This window comes from Tetrahymena thermophila (assembly GCF_000189635.1).
Source record: "Tetrahymena thermophila SB210 genomic scaffold scf_8254555, whole genome shotgun sequence".
Classification (NCBI taxonomy): domain Eukaryota; phylum Ciliophora; class Oligohymenophorea; order Hymenostomatida; family Tetrahymenidae; genus Tetrahymena; species Tetrahymena thermophila.
The window spans coordinates 458,984-486,799 of NW_002476326.1; the positions used below are offsets into that span (position 1 = coordinate 458,984).

A 27,816-nucleotide genomic window follows, 5' to 3' on the forward strand; every position below is an offset into this window, starting at 1 on the left:
TCAGTCATGAGGAGAGTTTTCTTAGTCTTAACGAAGTAAATAGCGATAATAAAAATTAGTAAGAAGGACGAAAAGAATGCCTAATACAACCACATCGTCAAGGATTCCAAAAATACCAAAAATGCATTCAGGAAGAAAATCTAAAGGACTTAATATATAAAGTAAGCCAACAATAAAAAAGTGAGATGAGCACATATGTCCTAGCATATACATTATACCTTCACGAGTAAAAATAAAATTTATAGTTCTTTAGAAAAGGAAGGGTGATTCTCTTATTTTAGAGTAGAGCTTTTTATTTAGATAAGTAATGATAAGTAAATATTATGATATTATTTGTTAGTTAGTTAGACATATTAATCTTAAAATATCTAAGTCTATAAATTCTTATATATTGTTTAAATACTTAAAAGAGTAACTTTTTAAAAAAATTTTAATTTGAGTAGGAAATAATGTTTTCTAATGTAATCAAAAGATCCTTCTTAAAGGTATCTTGTTTTATTGCTGTTAATGTGCTTGTTTATATTAAGTTATAAAAATAGACTTTTTTATAAGGAAGGAATTAGGGGATTGATAGAGTAAATCAAATTTCTTAACTCATCAAAAAAATTAAAAAATCTCTCAAAAATTCACCAAATAATTTTGTTTGTTTATTTATTTGATTTACATTTATTTTGTAACTTGAATATGGATTTTATCATATTATTATGAATAGAGAAAGATAAGAAAGAATATGAATCTTACAGAACGGTTTTTAGGAGCAAAGGTTGAATTATATTATCTTATTTTTTGACGAATTTCTATTAAATATCTGTCTCCTTCAGCTTAAAAATCTCTGTATATCATATCTATATTTTTTCTGCAGTACATACATTTTATTTTTTTGTTGTTTCCATTTTCCCAACATTAGATAGCGCATTCAGCTTTAAAAATACAATAAAAATAATTAATAAACTATTAATACCCAGCTATTGTAATGTAATTATGATAAAAAAATTTGATTTAGATAGAACTATTTTTGCTAGCTTAATAAATATTTTAATTCCTTTTTTAGATATTGAATATTAAATTCTATTTACAAAAGGTTGTGATGGAATTTAAGATTTAAAATAGAGCTTGAAAAAAATAAAAAATAAGATGATTAAATTAAATAAGTGTTTTTTTTGATGATTTTTTTATCATGTTTGTTGATAAAAATTTGCTGTTTTTACTATTAACAATTAATTAACTTTTTTAAAACAACAAACAAAAGTTTTTTGATTGCTTATTATTTTTAGGATTTAGCTAATAAATAAGAATAATATTTACCACAACAACTGTGTTAGCATGGAAAAATAACTTTATTTTTTATTTGGTTGTAGCAAATACAACACTCTTTTTCGCTATATTTGCGTCCAGGTAATGGTCTTGCTTGCTGACAGTAAACGCAATCTAAGCACAAATCATCAGGCTGATGGTTTGGACATTAGCCATCGAATAGCTTTGTTATTGGCGAAAGAATAAATTTCTTTGTTTCATTGATCAAATATGTAATGAGTGAATACAATCCCATGAAGATTGTAGCAATTATAACAAAAAAACGCATAGTGGGTGGAGTTGTAGAATTGCAATCTTGGTTAACAGCTCTTTGCTGGTTTTAATTTTATGGTGAAACGCGTGTATTTGTACTCTATTAAACAGGTAAAGCTTAATTTATTTATATGTTTTGTCCCTCTAGTTGACTAGGTGCAACTACTACTGTTTACTAGGCTATTTCTTAAACTTATTAAGACAGATCTATAAGCTGAGTTCCAATAGGTTCTATGTTAATACTCATATAAAATTTTGCTAAATTTGAAGAATTTTTTTCTTCTTAAATATCTATTGTAAAATATTTTATGAGTCAGGTTGGTTTAGGTATTTTTTTTGCGTTTGCTTGGTAATGGTCTTGGATTTTTTCAATAGAGTTTTTTGAATTACTTATATTAATTTCTATCTAATAAGGCTTTTTTAGTTTTTGTTTGTTTGTTAGTTAGTTAGTTAGTTAGTTTCTTCTTTTGTTTCTTTTTTAGAAAATATTATGTCTGCTTTTATAAATTCTTAATTAATTATTTGTTATTGCGTATTTTTTGTTTCTTTGACTGCCAAATATATATACTTTCTAAGCCTCCCTATTGAATTTCCCTCTTAATTAAATAACTAAAAATTAATAAGCAAATTAAAGACTCAGGAAATTAGCTTGGGAGTAAAGAAATATATTATCATTTGAATCAATCAGATTTATATCAATCTATAGAATAGCTAAGATAAATATTTATTTTTAAAATCTACAAGCAATTAAATCCTTTGACAACTAATTAATTATTGTCATTTAAAACTTTAAATTTTGATTGATTGATTTTATTGATGTTTCAAGTTAACATTTTTTTTTGACTGATTTTTTAATTGTAATAAAACTGGGTGATTTTAAGATAAAATCTGACAATTCTCATCATTTTTACTTTTAATTAAAATACAAATTCTTCTTTTTCTATCAAAAATTAAAAAGAAAATTAGTAATCAAAATGATAATAAATAATTCCCAAAAAATAAACATACAAACAAACACACACACACACACATATTCATTCACTCTTCTTTATATGAAAATAGTGTTTAATATTAATTTTCCTCACTTTTTTTGAATATTAAAAGGGACTATTCAACTTTTACAATTAATTTTTATTTTAAATAAGTAAGATAGAATGAAATAGAATGCTATTCATTATCCTTTTTAAAATCATGAAAAAAAAAATGGCTAAAAAGTAATATAACTAAGAAAAAAACTGTTATTTGTATTTGATTTCATCAAAAATATTTAATTTTTAAAAATAACATTCACTATTTTTTTTAGTAATCTCTTTAATTTATCAAATATTTTCATGTAATACTTATTTAAAAATAAACAATCTAAATTTCAATAAGAATTTATGTAAAAATATATTCTATTTTAAAGAATTTTAGGCAAATATATCATAAGAGTAAATGATTTATAACAATAAAATATTTTCGCTAAGCGAATAGCACTAGCCTTAAGTAGGAAGATCAGAATTGGCTCATCTTACTCTATCATTTGATTTAAGGCATTTCAAATTATAAATATAATATAATTGCATAAATTTTCTGTTTTTTTAGATAAACAAAAGAAATATTAAAAAGTGTTATCTAATTCAGTTAATTTAAATTACATTCGAGAGATAATTATACAAAACTAAAATAATTATATTATGGATGGCTTACATATGAGGAAAAATGAGGAAGCAAGTTTATGCTTAGACTAAGAACTGTTTTCATTTGTTATCGACTTCTATTTTATAAATAAACTGGTGGGGAAATAAAGGAGAAAGTAAAAAAAGAAAAATCATGATTGAATTTAATTATTTTTTTTTGATCTTGAATTTGTTTCATCATTTTAACTCTAAAAAAGGGAATTCTTTCAGACTATTAAAGCAGCATGTACGAATTTTATTAAACCAATCTTTAATTAATCAGAAGCAATTTTAAGAAACTAAGATGAAAAAAGATAGCACATAAATTCCCTAATTTTTAAATATTAAAAGCAACAAAAATCATAAAAATTTTTCAGCAAATCCAATAAAAAATGAAAATTTGAAAAGATTTTACTTCTAAAATAATAATTATATTAATTAATTAAAATTTAGGCTTTAAATTATTTAAAGTTATTTGATGTAAAAATTTATTTAGACTGTTTCTTTTTTATTATTTTCCAATGCATAAATGATTTCTCACAATAATTTACTATTTATGGAAAGAAAATATTTATAATCAAAGAATTTGAAAGACACCAGAATTTGTAATTATAAATTTTAATTTACATTTAATACCAAAATTCATCCAATTCTATTTTTATATTTTCTTTTTTAATAAATATGGAATCCAAGCCATACATTTGTTTTATAAATAAATACATCAAGTTATATTTTAAAGCTTTGATAGATGACTCATATATTAAAAATAATTAACTCAGTAAAAGCTGAATAGAAATAAATTTACATTTTATTTATTTAAGATACCTGTTATAATACTAAAAACCACAAAAGAAATAATAAAATATGACTGTAAATAAGTTAGTAAGAATAAAATAATTAGGTATTTGGAAAAAAACCTAATTAATGTTGACTTAATAATATCAAATATTAGTCATATATTTATTAAAATCTAATTTTATAATTAAAGAATATTATGCTTTTATCTAATCATTAACAACATACATAAAACCCACAAATACAATTTCATTCATTTAATTGTATTTTTTTTATTCCTAAAATAAAATATTGAAATATTTTGTTTACACTAATTAAAATTTTAATTTTTTTCTAATCTCTATATGATGCTATTTATTTTAAAGAGACTTTCAAGGTTAATATTTACCTAAATTTTTGAGTAAATTATCTATTAAATTTCAAATATGCTTTGATAATAGAAAAATCAAAAACGCTAATATGATTTCATAAATATCAAACTAATATTGTGTGCTAAAATAATACTAAAATTAATTTTTATTTTGACTATAAAAAAATAATAAGTAAATACATATTTATAAATATTAGTGTAAACACTTAACATTAAACAATAACTTTCATCAATAAAAAGAAAAAGGATAAATATTTAAAATATTTACTTAATAAAATAAATACAAAAGCCAACTAATTACATTAATTAATGAAAAAAGGTACCATTTTTTAATAAAATTCATCAAATTATATATTTAGGCTTTAAATTTTTCAAAATTTGTTGATTTTGACATAAGAGAATCATTAAAGATTCACTTTAATTTTCCCTTTTAATTATTTTTACTTTCAATAAGATACTTTCATTAATTTTCAAATATAATTTTATTCAGTATAAAACTTTTTAAAACACAAAAAATAAAAACACATATTTATTTTATTTTTTTTGAATATTTTATTGTAAAAAAATATTAATATTTTTGAATTATGTCTATCAATAAAAATAATAAGATAATTAAAAGTTTAAAAGTTGTAAATATTATATGATTGCTAGCTAGGTAGCTATCTACACTTATAAAATAGAAATAAATATATACAGTAAGTAATATATTAATAATACCATAATAATTTTATTAAAATTTGAGAAATTTATAAATTGTAATATTATCAATCATTGAATTTAATAATCTTGGTAGTTTAATAGCTTTTTTTAGAATTTACACATATTTAGAAAATTTTTGTCTACTATTTTTAAATGCTTTAATATGCTTTTGTTCTTCAAATAAAGATTGTATTTATCTGTTTTTGTATCTTTTGTAATCATGTAACTACATAATTCATCTAATTGTTGTTAATATATGCCTCCTATTTAAATTAATAAAAATTACTAGGATAAATATACTCTTTAATAATAATTTACCTAATTCACTAATTGTTTATTTCATTTTTTCTCTGATTTCACCTTCAAAACCACTAATAGTTATTATTTTATCTCTCTTTTTGATAATAAATGATAAATTATTTTAACAATTCAAATAAAAGTAATTAAATAGTTAAACAAGTAAAATATTAATTTAAAATTTGTTCAATTTAAATTAAAATATTTGAATTAATAATTTAATTATTTAAAATAATTTGAATAAAATTGATAAACATTCAATTTAATTTATGAAAAGTATTTAAATTATCAAATAGATATTTTTATTTAATTCCAGAAAATAAATTTTACCAAAATATCTTTTAAAGTTGTCTAAAAGAGGAAATATTTTTCTGGTATTTTTCTTTATAATTCTTATTGCCTTTAAAATTTTAGAATTCTGTCAGAAAGATGATGAGGCTACAATTAAAAATGAGAATGGAGCTAGGAATTATTGTTACTTTATTACTGATTGCTATTATTTTTATTATTTATATTTATAGATACTCTCTACTTATTTTGAATACCATTTTCTTATTCTTAATTATCTTATCTATTTAGCTTATTCTTATCAAACAATTTTGATTATATTAAGCCTTTTTCTGGGTTTGGTTTGTATTTATTATAGTTAGATTTTTCAGTTTCCTAAATATTTTCTGATTTATGATTAATATTTGAGCTTTCTATTTCCATTGTATCGTTTTCATTCCAAATATTTTAATTTTAATTGTTTTTTTTGACAGAATCAACAATATTATGCTTGTTTTATTTTCTATCTATATTTTCAGGGTCTTCAAAATCTCGATTCTATAGATATTTTTTATATTTATCATCAATTTAATCGTTTTCAATATCGTCTTTAACAATCTCTTCTTCCATCACATTTTTATGGTTGTTTTAGTTAGTATGATTTTAGTTTTTTTAGTTTTAGGCTTTATTTTGATTAGACTCCTTGTCTTCTTTGGAATTGATAAAACTTTAATTTCCATTTAAGGAGTCATCGTTATATTATATATTTATATTAACTTTTTTGTTTTCACTTAATTTCATCAAATAATTTTATTTTTTTTCGCTCTTCTAATAATTTTATTATTTTTAAGATTAAATTTCTTCATCTGTTAAATCTTTTTATTTCTATTTGACTTCTTTAATTTCTTCTTCTTCCATTAATTATGTTGAATTACTTGTTTCTTTTATTTTTTTAATTTCCTCTTCCATTTGCTGGTCTTCTAGCTTCTTCTTCTTTTCTTCTTCCTGTTTACTTAATTCAATAGCTTTTTATAATTGAGCCTCAAACGACTCATTTTCAATATTTTTATTTTCTGATTATTTGAACTCAACATTCATTTTATTTACATTATTCTTATTTTAAATTTCCACTTAATCATCTTTTTTATTTAAATATGTATGATCGTTATCACTTTCATTTTCTATAGTTTAAGTTTCTATCGAGTCATAAGAATCATCTTTCTTTTCTAACTATTAAATTAGCTTCTTTTCTTCTTCTTTTTTCCTATTTTATTCATCTAATTCTTTCTTGCTCATTTCTATAGCTTTTTGAATATCATCATCTTCATTATTATTATTTGTAAGTTAATAATCCAAAATAGATTTTTATTATTTATTTTCTTTAAAAAGTTTATCAAATGATTTCTCTTATATTATATGATTTCTTTATTATTTGCTATTTGAGTATTAATAATACGATGTTCCTTCCTTCTTATTTGATGTAGGAGAATTTTTTATATTCATAATACTATTATAGCCACCGCCTCCTTCTGGAGCTTTTAGAGTTTTTCTATTTGCTTCACTTGGTTTATCAATTTACAGTAGCTATCTATTAAAATATATGAATAATTAAAATATTTTGATCATTAAAATAATACAAATATTAATTTAATTTTGCATTTCAAGATTATATCTTTGTTATAAAATCTTTTACTTGATATTCATTATCATTAAAATAATAAAAATTCTTATTCATCAAAAATAGCAATAAATGAATAAATAAGTTTATATTGTCTATTTATTTTTTGATTTAATATATAAAATTAAATGAATTTGTCTAGACCTTATTATAAAATTTAAAACTTAAACAATAAATTACAATTGCTTTTTGGTTGTCGGTTATGGTTAGAAGTTGTTTAATGAAATCTGATTTTATATATTATTAGGAGGTTTTGTCTTTTCGGGCAACTTTATGTTATATTAACCATGACCCTTTTTTTCTAATAGTATGTAGAAGAACTTTAGAATGTCACTTTTTTCTTTGTAATAAGGGTTTGAAAAGGTAAAAATTACAAAATTAACTTTTTAATCGCAATCCTAATAAAATAATCATAATAATTATATCTTTTTTAATTGATAAAATACTTACTATCTCAAATATCTTCTCTCTTAATTGGTCTAAATCTTCTTTCAGGAATTCATCTTTTTAAAGCAAATCAAAAACTCGCTCATAAACATTTTTTACCTGTGGGGTCCCTGCTTACAGCTAAATTTTTACTTTCGGTACATTCAAATTTCCTATTTTGAATATTTTAGAGTTTAATTATGATTTGAGATTAAGAGTTTAATTTTATTAATTATGCAAAACCTATTCTTATTCTTTGAATTGTATCCTACTAAACTAAATTTAATTTTATAGTAAATTCTTAGCTATCCGAGCTTGCTAAATCACAGTTATGTTCACTCATTATACGATCTTTTATAACCCAATCTATTTTGGCTAGATTAACTATTTTATATTTAATGTTTTACATTTTATCCCTATTTATCTGGTTTAGTCAATTATTTTATTCAACTTAATAACTATTAGCTAATTATTATTTATTGAAATTTTCAAAAATTGATTATTTTTTAAAGTTTCAAAGTTAGCAAAATACACTATAAATTATGTCGGATTTAATTTGTTTTAATCATTAAATCTTTTTAGAATATTCATTTTCTAGAATTATTTCTGAATTATTTTTTCTTTTAAAGTAAGCATAGTTAAAATATTTTATTCATAATTCACTTGAAAGTTTTTTCAAACAAATTTATAGAAGCTAGTTAACTGAATATCGAATAGTAAGTAAATTTTTGATCTGATAAAGTATATTTCGAAATTAAATAAATATTTTAGATAAAGGCGCCAACATTTATTTATTTCTTAATTTATTATTCTTAGATATTTTTTACTAACACTTACAAAAGAAAAATCTAAAATTAAAATTAATCAATTTATTTGATAATATTGTAATAATAAATAAAAATAAAAAAATGTGATATTATTTAATAAATTTCTTTAAATAAATTAATACTAAATTACACTAAATAAGGTAGATTTCCTGCTCAAAATGTTTGTTTATTCATGATTTTTGGGGTAATTTATTATTATTAAAACCTTGCTGAAATATATTTTTATATTATCTTTATATATTTACAAATATTGCCTTTATAAATATCATTAAAAAAAACATTAAATTCGCTCAGTAGTGTTAAAATAACCTAGAAAGAGGTACCAAATTAGCCAAGTTATTTTAACTATTTTCAAAGACTTATTAAAAAATTATTTTTTAATTACTCCATTAAATAATTAAAAACAAAAAATTCTCAAAATATCTATTAAATTTTTTTAAATAAATATTTTAATTCTCAATACCTCAAAATATTATGAATTAAATGTACAAAATAATTATTTATTTTTAGCTTTTTGAATATATTTTTATTTATTTATTTTTAAAAGAAGCTAGGATACTATTGTATACAAAATTATCATTATAAAACATAAAAAAAGAATAATTTGGTTAATTCCTGAATTAATTCATTGGTAATATTTTTTATATATTTATTTGTTTGGATAATCTCCAAAAGTACTTTTATCTAAGATTTTTGACATAAATTTCTATCTCTTTATTGCATTTATTAGGTTAAATTGTATTATATCTTTTTAAGCTTGTTTTATAATATCTTATTCGGTTTGTTTCTTTGTTAGTTTTTTTGTCTCCATGTTATCTTGATTCTTAATTTCTTCAATTTGTGGGTTTGTGGGAAGTCTATCTAATATTTTAGTTAGAGAAATTTCTTCCTAAGAAGGATATACTCCTTTTATTTTATCTAAATACTCTAAAGATAATTGAGAATTATTAAGTGAAGACTTCAATTCCCCTTAATCATAGAATTATAACTTTTTAACAGTAGCCGAACCTTGCTTGTTTACATTTTTTTCTTTTGGTGTGAATTATTTTGTTTAAAAATCATTGTTTTAAGATGGAATTTATGGCTCATTTTTCTTTGTTTGTAAAAATGAATTTTCATCTATTTATTCAAGTTATAATACACTCTTTTATGATTTATCTTTTATTATAGATGGCTTTTTTATAAATTTACTACTTTCTTACTAGCTGCTTTGACTACTTAATATTGGACTTTAGAAAAAGATGTTGCTTTTATCTTTCTTTTCTGGCGAAATTGACTGTGGTTTAATCAGTTTTGCATCACTTTTTTTATCGCTAGTTTATATTTTAAGAGACTCTCCAAACGACATACTTTTTTAAAGAGAATTTTTATATAAATAAGTATTGTATGTGCTATTCTATTTAGGAGATTAAGTATTAACATCTTCCAACATATTATACTCTGAAAAAGCGGAGAAAAGCTTCTTTCTCTCTATCTCTGCTACTTTTTTATCCTAAACAGTTATCTCTTCTATCTAATTATCTATAACTTGCTTTCTTAGTTCTTATTTTTTCAAATCTTATTTTATTGTTTTGAATAACTCCATTCTTTTCAATATTTTTATTTCTGGTTTTTGGTACAAAAATATATTTCTATCAGCTCTAATTAGTTTAACAAATTGCTTAATAGTCATTGGCCTGCTAGGAGTTTCATATTTTAATTGCCTTTAATAATCTCTGAATCTGGGCATATTACTTGTATCAAATAAATCCTCTTAATCTTCTTAGTCGTCTAGCCCTTTATATTCATTTAAATAGGGATTTTTATATTTTTTTTTTGCCTTCTTCTCTTAAAGAGCCTATCTTTTAAGCTCCTTTTGATGTTGTTTGATTGTTTCATAGAAATCTAAAATTTCCTTTTCTTCCTCTTTCTTTGGTGGCTTATAAATAATTTTTTCTTTAGCAAAATCTATATAGTAGTCAAAATTCTTTAAGTTTTAGTACAGTTTTCGATATTAATTTTCCTCAAAAAATTTAATGATATTTTCATGCTACTCATAATATTCTGGATCTTTGATGAAATCTCCAATTATTTTAAACTTCTTATCAAACTCTTCTTTCTCCTGAATTTTTCTTAACACCTACTTTTCCTCTTCTATTTCTTATTACTAAGACTTATAATTATCATATTTCTCATCATTAGGATCATAGAAGAATTCATACGGATAAACCATATCCCCAAATTCTTACTAAGTTAAGCCTAGTATTCCTTCAGACTAGCTAAATCTATTCTTTAAGAACTTGAAATCCTAGTATTAATATTTCCCATTTCCATTAACTTACATAAAATCATCAATCCTAACATTTAAAAAAATACATTCAAATCTAAACAACTTTCTTAATTTTAACATAAAGATAAATAATACGACACATTAATTATTTACATTTTAGGTGTGATGTGGCCTGTATTGCCCTTCATAAAAACTTAAATTGCTAGCTTGAAGCTCCATGAATATTTTTCAGCAATAGAAATCTTTAAATCCTACAAATCTGAAAATAATTTAACCTCCTTCTCAATTAATTCTGATAATTTTTATTCAATCAAAGGTGATATTTTTTTCCCTTAATCAAATACAACTCCTAAGCTCTATTTTACAACTGAGTCAATCATATCTTCATCTCCTTAGGGCAGCACTAATTTTAGAAAACTGAGAGAAAAGATAAAATTTTTGAATAAACAAATTTATATACTCCTTAAAGAACAAGAGTGACTTTAGCGAAGAATATCTATCTACTAGAAATTCTATATCTTTTTGCTTAATACTAAAACTATTTCTCCTGTTAAATTTTTAAAAAAGCTGATTTAAAAAAGAGTTAACGATCAATTTAAGATTTTATTATTACCTTAAAAGCTTCATAATATCAGGACACGATATATATTTTTACTTATCTTCATCAATTGTGCAAAACAATTAGTAACTATCAAATTTTACATGATTTATATATGTCAATTTAAATGCTTCTATCTTTTAAGAAAGTTTAAAATTTATAAGTCAAGCATAAAAATAAAATCGAATCAATACATCTTTAGCTCTATCAATAATTAACTGAATCAATTTAGCTAAAGCAACTTCATATTGATAATATTCGTAGCTATTAAATTCCATTTATTTTGTTTCTAAAAAATTGATAAATTCAGAAAATGTGTTAAATTTTTTAATAGGAATAATAAATAATAAATTCAAATTTTCATTTGATATTTTTTAATTAATTAATATTGATTTGATTTGAATCAACGATTAAAAAATTAATTGATTGCTGATCAGTTTATTTTTTTATATATTATACAACAAACAACTAATTTATTAAATAAATAAAATATTTTAGCAAGCATTATAAATTAATTATAAAATGTTGAATATTTTTTATAGCTTTTAATATAATTTTTATTTAATTCTTTTCACTTATTTCAAAACATTATTTCATGAAGGTAGAGTTTTCAAATCTTTAAATTAAAATTTTCTACCTCCAATTGAATTTAAATTATATTTTAGAAGTGATACTTTAATTAAAGATTAGTTTAAATTCTAGTCTATACAAAGTTTATTTGAAGTTTCTAGTAAATGAATCTATTGATTTATTTGGCTGTATTCAGATCTGTTTTGTGCTAATTCGTTTCTTCTTAAAGTTAAATAATTTTACTTTTCATTTAATTTTTACATATTTTCAGAGTTTGATGAACTGTATATTTATTAAGTTGGGCTGTTTATTTCAGACTTTTGAAATACCATGCTATCGTTTAGATAGCTCGAAATTTATTTATTTTTTTTGCTTTCATGATATAATTTAACATTGGTTTTGAAATTTTGAGTCTATTCATTTTAATTTGAATTTAATTCAACATGGTTAGGACAGCTTCTTAACAAATTTCTTTGGCTTGCAAAGTAATTTCTTACTTTTTATCCTTTTATCCCTTTATTTATGATTTTTTACTGAATGTATTAGTAGTAGATAGAATTTTCTATTTAATTACTATTATGCTTTGGTGTATTAAAATTCACACCTTCTATTTATTGTTCTACATGTTGGTATTTAAAGTCTTAGCATGCTGGTATATTAAATGACAGCTTTTTTAATTGAGAGTTTGTATTTATAGAAGGCCTTTTTTTAAGACTTAAAAGGCAGTTTTTTTAATTATTGCTTGGTGAATTTTACTTCTACATCAATGAAACTGATGATTTTTTAGTTTCATTTTATGAATCTTTATCATCTAAGTTTTAAAGTATTAAATTATTTTTTTCTTCGTTTAATAATTATTGGGATTATTTTTAGCTTTCTTTATTTGCTGAAAAAAATGATGCATTTTATTCTACTATTTTTTTTTGCTAAATTTTTTATTTCCAATCTTATTATTGAAATAATTCATCTGACTTTTTAAAAGTTTTATCTTAATAGCTTGTCTTTGAGCTCTAACTCTTAAGTTAATTTAATGCATTGTTGATACTGTCAGATATGGACTATTTTACCTTTTGTTTATATAAAAATTCAAATATAATTAAGAATCTATATCTTAAACACTTACTTAATTAGATTCTCGAACAGGAGAATGCACAGATTAAATTTTGTTTTTTAAATTCTTTTAAAATTCTTTTATGTTACTATCTAAGAAATTGCTTGTTTAGAGTGCCTAGTGTCCATATTAAATTAACTATCTATTAAACTCCTACTTCTACTTAAAGCTTAAATTTTTTTATCTTTATTTTTAAGAGTTATTTAAATCTTCAATTTGGTTATACTCTGTTTGACTGTTATAGTGTCCATTTTTTTTTGGTAACCCTGAAATATTTTATTTACAAAGCTTTTCAAAATCTTGATATTTTAGATCCATAATTGGTACACGCTCAAAGTTATCAGTATCAAGTTTTATTTTAATTTTACTTTTATTACTTTAAGTTGTTTATTAGTGATTATCGACATCAAATTTATTTTCTTCATGAAAATTATTTTTAATTACTTTAAGCTGGTTGTAATTTAAATCTGAGATATTTTCAACCCTTTTCAAAGAATTGGATCTCTTTTTTTCATTATTAATATTATTATAAGTTGTGAATTTAGTTGAGTCATTTTAGTTTTTTAAGAGCATATTTTAATGAAAATGCTTAGGACTTGATTGAAGACTGCTTACTATAGTGTTCTTATTGTGAATATTGGGCTCAGAATAATTTTTCACTAGAGTTTTGCTTAAAACTCTATAATTATCTTCAGGAGGATTGTCATTTTTACTAAGTTCAATTTTATATTTAATTTCATTATTGCCAGAATCTGCTTCTTAATTAATTCCATATTAATCTTCTTATTATAAAATATTTTATAAATAGAAGGTGTTTAGGTTGTTTTAATTAGATGTTTCCCAAGGTCCAAAATCGATAGCATCCTGATTGTACAGCTTATGCATATTTTAAAATATATTTTAATTCAATGAAAAGCGAGTTTGATACTTTCTACTATCAATTAATTTATTAAAATGCAAAAAATTAAATTCTTTTGAATTGATAAAATAGCAATTTACTTGCAAAACAAATAACCTATAAAATAAGAAATTAATAATAATAAATCCTACTAATATAATTAAACTATCTAATAAACATCTTTGATTCAGAATATTTAAATAAAGCTTTAAACAAATTATGGTTGAAAATTATAAAACAACTTCTAAAAAAAATCTAAATTAAAAATATAAAAAAACTTATATAATAATTTTTAGTTGAACATTTTTTATTTAGATTTAAAAATAAAATAAAATATCATAAAAATATTTTCTCATTATTAAGGTAATTAACTTCACTGAAATCATTAATTTGACCAATAAAAAATTTGAAATAATATATACTGTGTATTCATTCTGATAACATGTCATTTTTTTTGAAAAAAATAAATATTGAAATTTTTTTAGTTCAAAAACTTCCTAAAATAAGTATCAAAAGTTTAGATATTTTATTTAAAAGTACATACAGTAGGTATTTTTCAAAAATTTAGTAATATTTTATTTAGGTAATGTTTACTGAAATTATAATTTTTACAATATTTCTAAATAAGAGTTAAATTTTAAAATAATTTAAGCTTAAAAATATTCCAATAAATTTTTTAATAAAATGGTATTTCTCAGTCGATTTGTGCTTTTATATTAAATTATACTTACTTATTAAATACAATTAATTATTTAATTAAAATCTATAAATAAACAATAAATTAATTTAATTCAAAAATTTAATTTATAGTGATTAAAATATAAAATATATACATTCAAAAGTAATTTTAATAAGAAATACCTTTTAAATATGAAATAAATAATTTTTTCTTCTTTTTTCTTTTTTGAAATAATTAAATTTTTAAGTCTTGATTGCCTAATTATTATACAAAATATGTAGAATTATAAGAAGGATACATTTAATTCATCTCTTCTTTTGTATATATTATTCGTATTTTTTTGAATACAAGTTAGTCTAGTATCTATTTTCAGGGCTTATCAATCCCATAATTGTTTCATTTTAACTTTATTTTAATGCTTCCTTTAATTTAAGTATATTTGCACCTTTTTGCAATTAGAATTATCTTTATTTTTAAACAAGTTATTCGATTTATGTATCATTAAGATTACTTTAAAAATTGATTAAATTATGAAGATTTTTATTATTATTAATAGGAGAGCTAAACTAAACATTATTTTATTAATTATTCATTTACTGAGAAGAGATATATTCTCCAAATTTATAAAACTAATCCATAGGTATCTGAGTGTGCTGTAGTTGTAAATTTTTACTTTTTGTATAATCTTGTTGCTATTGATTATGATTAAATTCATTTTTATTTGCTTTAATACTATAGAATTGTTGATTAGAATTTGGAACAACTACAATTTTTTTTCTATAAAAAGGTAATTATATAAATTCAAAATCATCAGATCCTTTTGAAGACCTTCTTTACAATTTAAAAGTGTCATCATAAACTTTAATTTCTTTAGTCTTAACTTCCTATTTAATTTGAAATATTTAAGCCTTTTTAAAATTTAATTTCTCAATAGTTTTATTGACAGTAGAAATAGTTTAGTTTTATTCTTGATTAGTATTTTATTTATCATCATCAGCCTATGTCAGTTAGTTTATATTTGCATATTATTATTAATTTTCATATCCTTCTTCTTTAATTGATTAAGCTTTATTTTTAGCTGTTAAATCCTATGCCTCTATAGCATTTACTAAAGATACCCTTTTTGAATCTTCTTAAATTCTGTTATAATTAACAGGAGAAATATATTCTAAAGTTTATCTTTTCTTATTTTAATTATCATAATTTGAATACATATTTATTAGTGAAGAAGTAAAATTATTCAAGCTAGGCTTTAAGGGAGAATAAAAATATTAATTAGTCTTATCAGATTAAATTTTATTTGATAGATTAAAGTTTTTTGAACTTTAAGGGGTTTATGAATGTTCTTGCTCTGCATTTTCTGCAGCCAATTATTTATTCGAATTGTTTACTAACTTGGAAAAATCACTAAAAGTAGAAATTTTTTTATTATTTTGAATATTGTTTGAATTCATTTATTTATATTTACCCAAAAAAGTATTATTATTACTATGATATATTTTATTATTACTTCTATTGTTTCCTTTATTTTTTGATGAAAATATCAAAGAAGTGCTGTGAATATCTTTTGAATTAGGAGTTTTGATAATATCATCCACCATAATTTGTTTAGATAAACTATTGTTAGTTGTGATATTAGAAGTAGATTCCTGATTAGATTTTGATTATTATTGATATATTTTGTTTTATTAATTAGTTTAGTGTTCTTTTATTGATTATAATACTTAATTTGGCTTCTATTCTTAAATAGACATACATTCTTAATTGGTTTAATTTTCGACTGAAGTACTATTATTAGTGTCAATATTTTTACTTTAAATTTATTCTCCATTTTCAATACTTATGTTTACTGATCTACGCTAGTTTTAGTACTTGAAATTCATCCAATTTATCTTACCTCCACCAACAGAGTTTCTTTTTGAATAAAGCTACTACTAGTATGTCTTAAAAAGTTAAACCTTATTTACTTCTTTGGGAATCTACTTCTCTTTATTTTATTCTAGAGATGTATTGCTATCTTTTGAATTTATACCTACATTAGATTAGGACTATGAAGGCATATTATTTATGATAGTTTAAGAATAGTAACCTTAGTAGTCTTAATTGTTTTTTTTAAATTTAAAAGTTTAAGGAGTGCTTGGTTATTACAAATTATTCAAATTGCTATATGAAGAGCTTCTGATCTATCCTTCTATTTTATTCTAAAAAAAGTTATTAAAGCGCCTTAACGATTTTATATTTGTGCATGTTCTAGTAAATTGTGAATCTAATCTATTTTATTTATTTATTAATTTTTAAATAAATGAAATGAAAGTAAGAATAGTTAGTGTTGGATGGAATTTATTAATGAGTTTGAAAGAAATTTTTAATCAATTATTTTTTACTTCAAATCTTCTTGTTTATTCTAATTAATAGTTTTGAATATCCTTTTTATAGTATGAGAGTAGTTTTAGTTCTAATTAGTTTTAGGCGTTTTTTAGTAGAATGGACTAGTAGGAGTTAAACACCCTTAAGATATGTTAGTATAAGATTTATTTTCTGCTTTTATTCTTCTTTTAGGTAGGTGACAAGTGTTTTCTATGTCATTTTATATGGCACTAATTTGTATTTTTTCTACTTTGATTGCCTGTTTAAAAGAATATTTTATGGTCATAAATTAAATATTACACTAATAATAACAATTCTATAATTAACAAGTATATAAATAAATTTAGTTGTGTTTATAAATGTATGTGAATAAATCTATCTTTCAATATACATTTTAAGATTAATCTTTTTTAGTAATAAAAGGTTTTAAATTGCTTTGAATTGAGCTTTATTTAAACTTATCTATTAACCAAAACTTCTTCTTTTTGCAGTCGAAAAAACCATTTGATAGATGTTTTTGAATTTTAATAGTATTAAATATAATGATATTTACCGTATTCTAATCAGGATTTTAAATTATACTCATATCTATACTTAGTTATTATTGTAAGTCTATTTCAACAGATTTTCTTAGTTAGATGTAGTTACTTTTGGATATTAAAGTCAATTAGAAATACTTAAAGTATCAATTTTTTGTTTCCAAATATATGTTTGGTTTTGGTGTTATTCAAGCTCTAACTAACTAAATACTTTTTTTGTTAATTTGATAAGTATATTATTTAGAAAATCGCCAATTATTAAATTAATAATTTTATTAAAGCACTTCTGAAGGATATTCATTAAATTATTTATTTATTTATTACTATACATACATTAATAATTCTACAGACTATAAATATGATCATTTTTAAATTAACTATATAAAATACTCTATAAATATAAATAGATTCAATATACAGTCTATTTCAAAATCTATTTTTTTCATTGATATTCTAAATGAAATTAAATATTTGTATTTATTTATGAGGTATTAGTTAAATATTGAATGGTGTTGCATTAATCTAGGCCAAAGCGTATCAAAAAATATAAGTTAGTTTTAATAATCTAAAAATTAATTCATAAACTAAATATTTTGCATTAAAGAAATATATTTTTTAATTCCTTTAGAAATTAATAAAAAAAGATAAATAAATAAATACTTTTTTGAACTGAAAAAGAAGAGAATCTTCTTGGAATATTAACCAATGTATGTATGACTTTATATTCAAACTAAAAATAAATTGAAAATTTTATACTTTAGATTCACTTTTATTTAAGATAATATCTGATCAATTATTCAAGTCATGTAAAAAATTAAAGATTTATTTATTTATTTATTTTTTTATATTTTTAGACTTAGTTTAAGGGATTTAAAACCTGATAAATTTTGATTTTTTTTTGCAAAATTAATTTTTTATTAAAGTTAACTCCTATTAATAAGCTCAAAAGATAAATAAACAAATGGAAAAACTCACTAACGAAGAAAATCAATTAATTAAAGACTTTCACTTACATTTAGAGGCAAATTTGTATGATGATCCTTCGAAAAGCAATGTTATTGTTATAAGACATGCCTTCACCTAATAGAATAAAGATTAACATATTTATGAAATAAAAAGAGGAGGCATTTTTAAGTAAGACCCTGAGTGGAGATAGCTTATGCTTGATGAAGTTTATTTTGATACACCCTTACATAATGTTGGTATTCACTAATGTTTAGCCAACTAAGAAAAAGTAAATGAAATAGATTTTGAAGTTGTCTTAGTATCTCCTCTTTAGAGAACACTTTAAACTTGTCTTTATTTATTCTAAAACCATCCTAATCGCTAAAAGATTCATTTTCTCATTTATCCTTTAGTGTCAGAAGGAGTCTGTGCAACATCTTGTTTAGCATACGAAACAAACACTTCATTAAGGGAAAGAATGACTAAACTAGCTTAATCGTATAACATAAACCTTGATTTCTCTTTGCTAGACTAAAAATAAGTCGATTTTATGTGGCAATTAGAGCAAATTTAAGATGAAAAAATACAAGGTAAATATAAGGATTGTTTATAAAAAATAAAAGATGAAAAAGAATACAGACAATTTATAATATAAGAAATGACTGATAGCTTCCCTCATTTCTTTGAAAATTGGGAGCTAATGTTTAAAAGAGCATAAGTGGCAAACAAGGAAATTTCATAATTTATTTAGAAATACCCTAACATTGTAAATAATACTAAAAAGTTAGGAATAGTGACTCACAGTCATTTTATTACATGCATGACAGCAAAAGGCTTTAATCATGATGGAATAGCAGATGGTATAGTCTTGAAAAATTGCTAAATAGCACCTGTTTTTATTGAATGAAATCAGTATAAAATTTAAAAAACAAAATAAAATATTTTTTGTATCATTGTAAAATATTGAATTCTATTTTAAATTTCTCTAAAATTATATTTGAACAAACTTGAATTATATAATTTAAGTAAATAACTATAAAAACAATTAATAATATTTATGTTGTGAAATGTTTTTGTGAGTTTACTCAATAACTAAAAATTAATTAAGAGTTTTAAGAACATAAATTATTTCTATTTGTAAATTTTAACTAGACTATTTAAATAAAATATTTTCTTTATTCGTTTGAGAAATTATAAATTTACAAAAAAATAAATCTAAATTTTAGAACATAAATTTGTTTTTTAATTAACTATTTATTTATTTATTTATTTATTTATTTATTTATTTATTTATTAGTTTGGCTCAGATTTATTTTATTGTATGATCACAAAATGATAAAATAGTTTTAATAATATTAAAATATTTAATTTATCAATATTTTAATATTGAATTACCAAAAAGTATAGTAAAAAATTCTTTATCTTTTAAAGAAGCTTTAAATCAAATAAATAAATAATAAAATATTCTGTCTGTTTGAATATTTTTTTAACTGATAAATTTAATTGGGATATTCAAAAAATAAAGTAGATTTAAAAAAATAAATATAAAAAACAACCATTTATTTTTTGTGATTGAATTTGCTTACGTCCAAGATAAGTCTAAGAATAATAGTTTACTTTGGAAAATATTAAATTTATTATTTTATTTGGTATTTACTATTCTTATTAATCAACAACAAAAACTTTGATTATTCTAACAATTTTGATTTATATTTTTTGAATAATTAGAAAATTTTGAATTAAAAAAATTCTTTGAAGATTGAATGTAGAATTGAAGATTTTGAATTAAAATCTATAATTACAAGTTAAAATATAAAATATATTACAATATTTGCAATATTTTATAATATATATATATAGACCCAAAAAGAATTCATTAACAATTTAAGCTAAAAAATATATTGGTTATGATGGGAGTAAATATAAGAATAGATGAGTAAATTATTTTTATGAGATTCTGTATATGTAGGTATTTATTTTTTTATTTATTTATTTTTGATTCGGATATTAATTATTATATTTTTGAATTAATAATATGGTTGTTTCATTCATTCATTATCAATTCTTAAATAAAAATTTATTTGCAATTAATTTGTTTGTTAATTAATTAATTAGTTGTTGTTTGTTTTCATATTCAGTACATATGAACTTAATTAGGCTCAAATTTAGCTATATCTTCTCTGCTAAGATCTTCAAAGTAGGGATGTCTGAGAGCATCCTTTACTGATATTCTTTTAGCAGGGTCAAGAGCAATCATCTATTAAATAAGGTCAAATCCTTTATCGCAGAAATTCTTAAAGTAAGTCTTAGGATCAGCAGTTTTGAAACGAGGATATATAGGTTTAAAGTAAGGACATTCCTTCAAAGCAGGCCATGTCTACTCAGTAGGAGTACCATGGTATTAGAATATTTTAAATATTTAATCAATTTCAGAGTCACCCATGAAGAGAGCTCTCTTTTCAACCATTTCGTGGAAGATGCAACCCAAACTCCAAATATCAACTCCGAGACTATAAGCCTTTTAGCCTAAAAGAATTTCGGGAGCTCTGTACCAAAGAGTTTCAACTTCATGAGTAAGAGTCTTGATAGGAACACCAAATGCTCTAGCCAAACCAAAATCAGCAATCTTAATATTTCCCTTAGCATCAATTAAAATGTTTTAGGGTTTTAAATCTCTATGAATAATTCTACGGCTGTGGCAGAAATTCAATCCATTCAAAATTTGATACATCATGAGCTATTATTATAAAATATATTATTTTTTAACCGAAATTAGTTTTTATTTTATTAACATTTCAAAGTATTTCAAAATCATTTCTATCTAATTTTTTTGTAATAAATTCATTTTAGTATCAAAGAATAAATTCTCATTATTTATTTTTGGCATTTACTTTAAATTTAATACTAAATAAAATGGAGAATTGCACCAATTTAGTATTGAAAGTTTAATAGTTGATTGATCTATGATTCATTTATTTAACGCGTATGTTAGAAAGTGAGTGAGTGAGTGAAGGATTGTTATGTTTCAAAATATATTGATAATTAATTTGAAAATCTTTTGTTGCTTTTTTTTCAAATTGAATAAAAATATCAAACAATAAGATAATCTGTTTATTTGAATTCGAATTATTTAAATAATATTTTTTTAAGCTAATTGAATTAAGATCATCTAATTTCTAATTAATTTGCGTGCTTGAATGCATGTGTTCTATGGTAGATTATATAGAAGGTATTTTTGAAATTAAAAAAAAAAACTATTTTTGAATGTAGTTTATTTGTTTACTTTGATTTGGTAAGGACGAAGTTAAAGTTTTTTATCTTTGCGGTATTAGTCTAAGAATTTTTTAAGGTCTTAGTCAACAAATTCAAATACAAGGTATAACTTCTTCTCTTAGGGTTGATAAATAACTTCATGCATGCTATTATTATATAAATAAAATAATTAAAACATGGCAAATAAATAAATTCTTCTCTTTTTCTAAATTGCTATTATCTTATAAAAAATACAGTCAATTTTGTTAAACTCAAAAGTTTATCTTTTCAAAATGGATTCATTAAAATTTTGAATTATTTTTAACTAACTAATTTGGTAGCAAACAAAGTGTGGTACTAATTGAAGATTGAAGAGAATTGCAGGAACAAAATATAAATAATCGCTTTAGTTATGAGAAATAAAATTTTACCAAACGATGTTGGGATGTGGTTGTAACTCTTTAAGTATTGAAATTTCTCTTAGAGCAGTTGAAGGGACACCTTCATCTTCATTTTCTAATTTAATCTTCTTCAAAGCAACAATTTCAGAGCTTTGAATGTCTTTAGCCTTGTAAACTTCACCATATGTTCCTTCACCTACTTTAAGTAGCTTTTCATATCTGTCTGAGCCAAATGTATTATTGTTCATCCTATTATGTATGTATGACTGACTGATTGATTGATTTATTTGCTTAAATTCGAATATTTGATAGCAATAATTTTTCTTATGAGAGTTGATACTCTTTTATCTTTAAATTTAAATTTTTGTTTTGCTTTATAATTAATTATTTGTTTTTTGTTTTTTTGTGTGTTTTTTATTGTGAAATTGGCATGGTTGTTAACACTCTACCAATTTAAATATGAATATATATTATTAAACATAAAAAAGGAGGTCAAGGTAAAATCTATAAAATTAATAGCAAAGAAAAAATTTAACAAATACCTACTTTTAAAGAATGAATATATACGATAGATATATTTTCATGTCAAAAAATATGTAGTTATTAATGCAACATAATTAATTAATTTGAAATTGCATTCTTTTTAAGATACCAAAATTTATATTCAAATATTGTCTTTGATTTTTATCAAACGTTAATTATTGAAAACACGAAAAATTTATTTAGTTTGAAGTTATCTGATTTTTGCTTATTTGTTTCATTCAAATCTTCAATAAGTTAAAAGGAGTAATTAATTGTTTGATCTCTTATTAGGCTGTGTATCGTATTTTGTATTGAATTTATTTTAACATTCACCACATATTTTGAATTGATTTTGAATTTTTTGTAAATATGAGTCATTCATTCATTTTATTATTGTGGCAAACTAAATTTGAAAATGTATTATTTTATATAATAACACTGACTAGTATTTGTAGTATTTAAATAATTTATAAAAATATGTAAAAAATAAAACATTTAATCAAATTATCATAAATAATTATACTGTTTTTATAATATTTTTATTAGAGCATTTATCTTTTAAAAATGCTTTCGTTTATAATTTCTTAAAAGTAACATTCAAAGCATGCATGTGCTTAATCAATATTTTAACCTAAAAAAACAGCAGCAATAATTAAAAATTTATAAATTTTAAAAAATAAAATATTAAATAATAGATATTTTAATTAATATTATGGGTTTAAAAAGATATAAAATTTATTTTTTTTTTAAATTTAGTCAAAATAATTTTATGTTTTACGAAATAAGTTTTATATTTTAAATAGAAATGTTTATATTAGAAATTTATCTATATCAGCTATACAATTTTCTTTTTAAAGTAGAAAAATCAAAAGTGCATAATTTACAATTACTATTCTAATGAATACAATTTAAAAATTTCTTAGCATGCAAATACTATCAGAATTTTGCATTAATATTTTTGCAACTCTAAATTTTTTTTTTGCTAGTTTTAAAGTTATTATATATTTTTTGTAAAAATTTAATATATATATTAACATATTAGGCTTATAGTCAATAAGCACCAACTATAAATTATAAGACTTTAAAAAAAATTTAATACACACAATAACAATTATGAGCGCATTTGATAGAGAGAAATTTTTGGCTTTAAAATAAAGGAATAAGGATTTAGAATTAAAATTAGAGAGTATAGAGGAGGTTATCACTTAGTACAAAGCAAATGAATCTGCTGCGGATTGTATTTACTAGATTTGAGTCATTATTTTATTTGAATTTTCTTTTATGTATAGAAAAAATAAAGGCCTTGAATAGCATACACCAAGATAAAATTAGATCTTTAATGAATTCTATTTAGTTGCTTAAAAAAGAAAATGCTTAATTAGAAAAACTTACAAAAGAACATAAACGTAGTGAGTTAATAACTTAACTGTAAAAAGATGTTTCTGATTAGGATGTGATCATAGAAACAATCAGAGAAGTTTGCAAAAATAGAAATATTTCAGATGAAGTTTTGGATAATGCCATAGTAGATGCACTAAACAAAGGACCTCCAAGAATTAGAGCTCCTACTAGAGAAGAGTTAAAGATGGAAATTAAAAAGCATAAAGCAACTATCGATGGATTAAAAAAAAAGAAAGATGCTGGAAGTAATTTTTTTATTTTTTTTGAAATTAAAATTTAGTATTAATAAATATATACGTTAGATGTTGTTGAACCTTAAGATAAACTAAATAAAACTACTAATGAGAGCATGAGCATGAATGATATAAAGAATAATTAATCTATGGTATCCCAACTAAACGAACCTGCTGATTCTAATGATAATTTAATTAGAAGATTGGAGGAATTAAAACATGAGTGCGATGAATTAAGATTAAATTTAAAAGCAGAATAATAAATTGTTGAAAGATATGAAGATTAACTGGTATAAAAAAGTGAAGAACTAAACGAAATGAGAAGTGCTAAAACTGATTTTATAATTCTTTCAAAGAAATACGAAACCCTTTAAGTAGAACTTGAGAAGTTAAAAGAGGAAAATAATAGAAAGTTTATTAACACATATGATAAAGAATTAAAATTAGAAGAGATGGAAATAGTTGCCAAGACCTAGCAAGACAAATTAAAAATGCAAGAGTAAAATTTACAATTAGAGATCGATTCAATGTCAGCTAAGCTTGAAGATGTAATGCAGAGACACGATCAGACAAAAAGAGAATGTATATTAATTTATAGAAATTAAAATTTCTACAATTTTAATTGTATTCTTACATTTTAATAGACGAAGATGTAAAGTAGAAATATGATACACTTACTGTATTACACAAGAAAGAAGAGCAAAAAAACAGAGAACTCAATAGCAAATTCACTACTCTCACTATGGAGTTTGAAAAATTGCAGCTTAAGTACTAATCAGAAACAAAATCGCTTAACAAGAATATTGAATCACTTGAGAATAAGCTTAAAAAAGCTAACGATGAAATTTACTCTTTATAAACATAAAATGAAAATCTATAAGAATAAGTTAACTAACTCACTATTTAAGTTGATGAATATAAAGAAAAAGTTATCAGTGGTATTTAGATGTCTTTTTAGTACTGTATTCTATTTTTTCATTATAAAAAAATTAGGTTAAGGAGTTAATTTCTAAGGATAAAACTGGGCTTTTGGAAGGGGAGGAGAAGATCTTCCTGCTGAAACTAAAGAGCTAAGAGATAGAATTAGGGAACTTACTATTAGAGAAATAGATCTTTAAGAATAATTAGAAACACTTAAGGCAGATAAACGCTTCAGAGAATAAAGAGAGTTAGCTCAAAGCATCCTTAATAAAAAGGACTCTAACAAAAAATTAGGAAATATTGAAATTGAAAAAATAAAGAAAGAATAAATTAACACTGTTAGAGAAGAGTACGAGACTCGCTTAACATAATTGAGACTTAGGATCAAAGAGCTACAAGATAGAAATAATTAGCTTTCTGATATAAGAACACTAATAGTATAATCAGAAAAAGACAAAGTTGCTGAAGATTAAGTATTTATTTTTATATTACGATTTACTAAAACTAAATTAATTTTTTTAAAATAGTTAGTTGATATTTCAAGTTTGAAAAGTTTGGAGAGACACAAAGAAAATTTGTCAGAAAACTCTAATATTTCAGACGTTAAAGTTATTGAAGAAAAAATAACATAGGGCGAGAATAGAGAACTAAAGAAAAAATTGTAAGAAATGATCAGAAGATAGCAAGATTTGCAAAAATAGATAGATTATTTCAATAAAGAGAAGTAAGAAGGCAAGAGACCATCTTCAGCATAGAATGATTAATATGATAAGAAGTTAAAAGAAATGCAAACATCTTACTAAAAAGAAATAAAAGCCCTGAAGTAAAGAATTATGTAGCTCGAGCTTAAGGAAATCAATCTAAGTTAAGTTAGTTCTAATGTTAGCGACCTTAATCGCACACAAGAAAAAGTTAATAAATCTGTATTGGATAATATGTCTTCAAACGTACAGCTATCACTTTCTGATATAGATTGTAATTAATCTTTACTTCTTATTTAGAATATATATTTTAATTTATTAAATATTTTTTCAGATGTCAATTTAAAAGGAAAACCTCAAAATAAGATGAACATAAACGATTTAGATAGTGATGTAAGCTAATTAATTTCTAAGAGAGACATGAATGAAGAATTTGATAGTATGAGTTCTGGAATTTCCAATATTAGTAAACAAAAAAGTAATCAATTGTTTAATAACTTTAACTAAAATTATTTATTTATTTATTTATTTATTTATATAAAAATTAGAATAAAAGAACAATGACAACATATTTTAAAAGAAAAATGGTAAATTTATTTTAGTTTAAATTTTAAATATAATATTTTTAATTATCAAAAGATTATCAACAACCTTAGCTTAGTCTTAAAAATGTATCTCAACCAAAAATATAAAGCACTAAAAATATGTCTAAAGATTCTAAAAGCAACAATAATTTACCTAAAGAATCTCTTTAAAATATTTAGAGTAACAAAAATCTGCAAATCTAATTCTCAAAGATGAACAGTGATATTGGATCAATTATTGGAAAATCTAATTAAGATGATAAACTTAGTATTATCAGTTCTGATATCAGTGGAATAAGTAAATAAGCAAATCTTAAAGAGCAAATAAATTTCAGAATTAGAAAAGATAGTTAATAGAGTGTCAATTCAAGTATAAGTGGCATATTAAAAAATAATAACTCACAAATAGGTAATTTTTAGATTAATTTCATGAATAAAAATAAAATTTTTATTAAAATAATTAATAGATAATAATGGAAAAGAGCAAGATTTTGATGATATAAGCTCTAACATAGATGATTTAGATAAAATGTGAAACATTCATTATTGTTTCATAATTATAATTAAATTAATTTATTGATATATAAATATAAATATTTTTTTGTTAGTAAAGTTTGCTAATCATTTCTCATAAAATAGCAAACAAAGCATATTAATTAAGGCATTGTATATAATTTTACTTTAACATCATTAGCAAATAAAATAAATAATTCATAACTTCTTGCAGAGCGAGAATCTTAAATAGTATTAACTAAAAAAATTTTCATTCATATTATCTAATCATTCATTTTGAAAATTGAAAATTTCTCATAATAAAATGATAAACAAGTCTTCATTTACTTTCCCTAAAATTCAATAATAAACTAATTTATCAGATATAAAATTTACCATTTATGATACAAATTATCATTTTGCTTTTAATATCAGATGAAGATTAATTCATTTAGAAATATTTATATTTAAAATTACTTTAAAAAATATTTAATTAAAAATAAAAATGCAAAAGAATTTTTGAAATAAATATAAAAAATTATTGAATAGAAAATTAATAAATTATTTTTATCTTATTTTACTTTTGAAATATTCAAATTTTTCTTTTTGAATTTCAGATAAGTGAAACAAAGTATTTTTTAATTTTACAATAAAATAATATTTTAATAGAGAAAATTTTTTACAATTATAACTTTTTTTATTTAAAATTGATAGTTTATTTGTTTTTTAAAGAATTACTTTGATAGATAA

At 21.8% G+C, this 27,816-nt stretch overlaps 7 protein-coding genes across 7 annotated transcripts; 2 read left to right on the plus strand and 5 right to left on the minus strand. All coding sequences in view use genetic code 6, as the record gives it.

Moving 5' to 3' along the window:
- On the minus strand, positions 1-1,813 carry TTHERM_00411760 (zinc finger, C3HC4 type (ring finger) protein; the record flags this gene model as incomplete). The annotated part of the gene is made up of 3 exons (XM_001020870.3): positions 1-288; positions 742-920; positions 1,306-1,813. The coding sequence occupies 3 exons, from the start codon at positions 1,811-1,813 to the stop codon at positions 1-3; spliced, it is 975 nt and encodes a 324-aa protein (XP_001020870.2).
- A 3,344-nt stretch (positions 1,814-5,157) lies between these two features.
- TTHERM_00411780 (ubiquitin interaction motif protein) lies at positions 5,158-8,165 on the minus strand (the record flags this gene model as incomplete). Its single annotated transcript, XM_001020872.3, has 6 exons — positions 5,158-5,351; positions 5,407-5,482; positions 5,716-7,240; positions 7,511-7,728; positions 7,781-7,929; positions 8,000-8,165. 6 exons carry the CDS (start codon positions 8,163-8,165, stop codon positions 5,158-5,160), a joined length of 2,328 nt encoding a protein of 775 aa, XP_001020872.3.
- A 1,043-nt stretch (positions 8,166-9,208) lies between these two features.
- On the minus strand, positions 9,209-14,016 carry TTHERM_00411790 (hypothetical protein; the record flags this gene model as incomplete). Its single annotated transcript, XM_001020873.2, has 7 exons — positions 9,209-10,919; positions 11,006-11,269; positions 11,313-11,399; positions 11,466-11,587; positions 11,645-11,739; positions 12,088-13,087; positions 13,144-14,016. The coding sequence occupies 7 exons, from the start codon at positions 14,014-14,016 to the stop codon at positions 9,209-9,211; spliced, it is 4,152 nt and encodes a 1,383-aa protein (XP_001020873.2).
- Positions 14,017-15,013: 997 nt separating this feature from the next.
- TTHERM_000411799 (hypothetical protein) lies at positions 15,014-17,661 on the minus strand (the record flags this gene model as incomplete). Its single annotated transcript, XM_012798828.1, has 3 exons — positions 15,014-16,979; positions 17,093-17,334; positions 17,629-17,661. 3 exons carry the CDS (start codon positions 17,659-17,661, stop codon positions 15,014-15,016), a joined length of 2,241 nt encoding a protein of 746 aa, XP_012654282.1.
- Positions 17,662-18,575: 914 nt separating this feature from the next.
- On the plus strand, positions 18,576-19,466 carry TTHERM_00411800 (histidine phosphatase family (branch protein 1); the record flags this gene model as incomplete). The annotated part of the gene is made up of 1 exon (XM_001020874.1): positions 18,576-19,466. The coding sequence occupies one exon, from the start codon at positions 18,576-18,578 to the stop codon at positions 19,464-19,466; it is 891 nt and encodes a 296-aa protein (XP_001020874.1).
- Positions 19,467-20,693: 1,227 nt separating this feature from the next.
- TTHERM_00411810 (cyclin-dependent kinase-like Serine/Threonine kinase family protein) lies at positions 20,694-22,460 on the minus strand (the record flags this gene model as incomplete). Its single annotated transcript, XM_001020875.3, has 3 exons — positions 20,694-21,296; positions 21,843-21,978; positions 22,243-22,460. 3 exons carry the CDS (start codon positions 22,458-22,460, stop codon positions 20,694-20,696), a joined length of 957 nt encoding a protein of 318 aa, XP_001020875.2.
- A 1,387-nt stretch (positions 22,461-23,847) lies between these two features.
- Positions 23,848-27,109, plus strand: TTHERM_00411830 (hypothetical protein; the record flags this gene model as incomplete). The annotated part of the gene is made up of 10 exons (XM_001020877.2): positions 23,848-23,971; positions 24,024-24,380; positions 24,438-24,950; positions 25,013-25,306; positions 25,362-25,762; positions 25,817-26,264; positions 26,325-26,468; positions 26,539-26,577; positions 26,630-26,983; positions 27,042-27,109. The coding sequence occupies 10 exons, from the start codon at positions 23,848-23,850 to the stop codon at positions 27,107-27,109; spliced, it is 2,742 nt and encodes a 913-aa protein (XP_001020877.2).
- Positions 27,110-27,816: the final 707 nt, after the last annotated feature.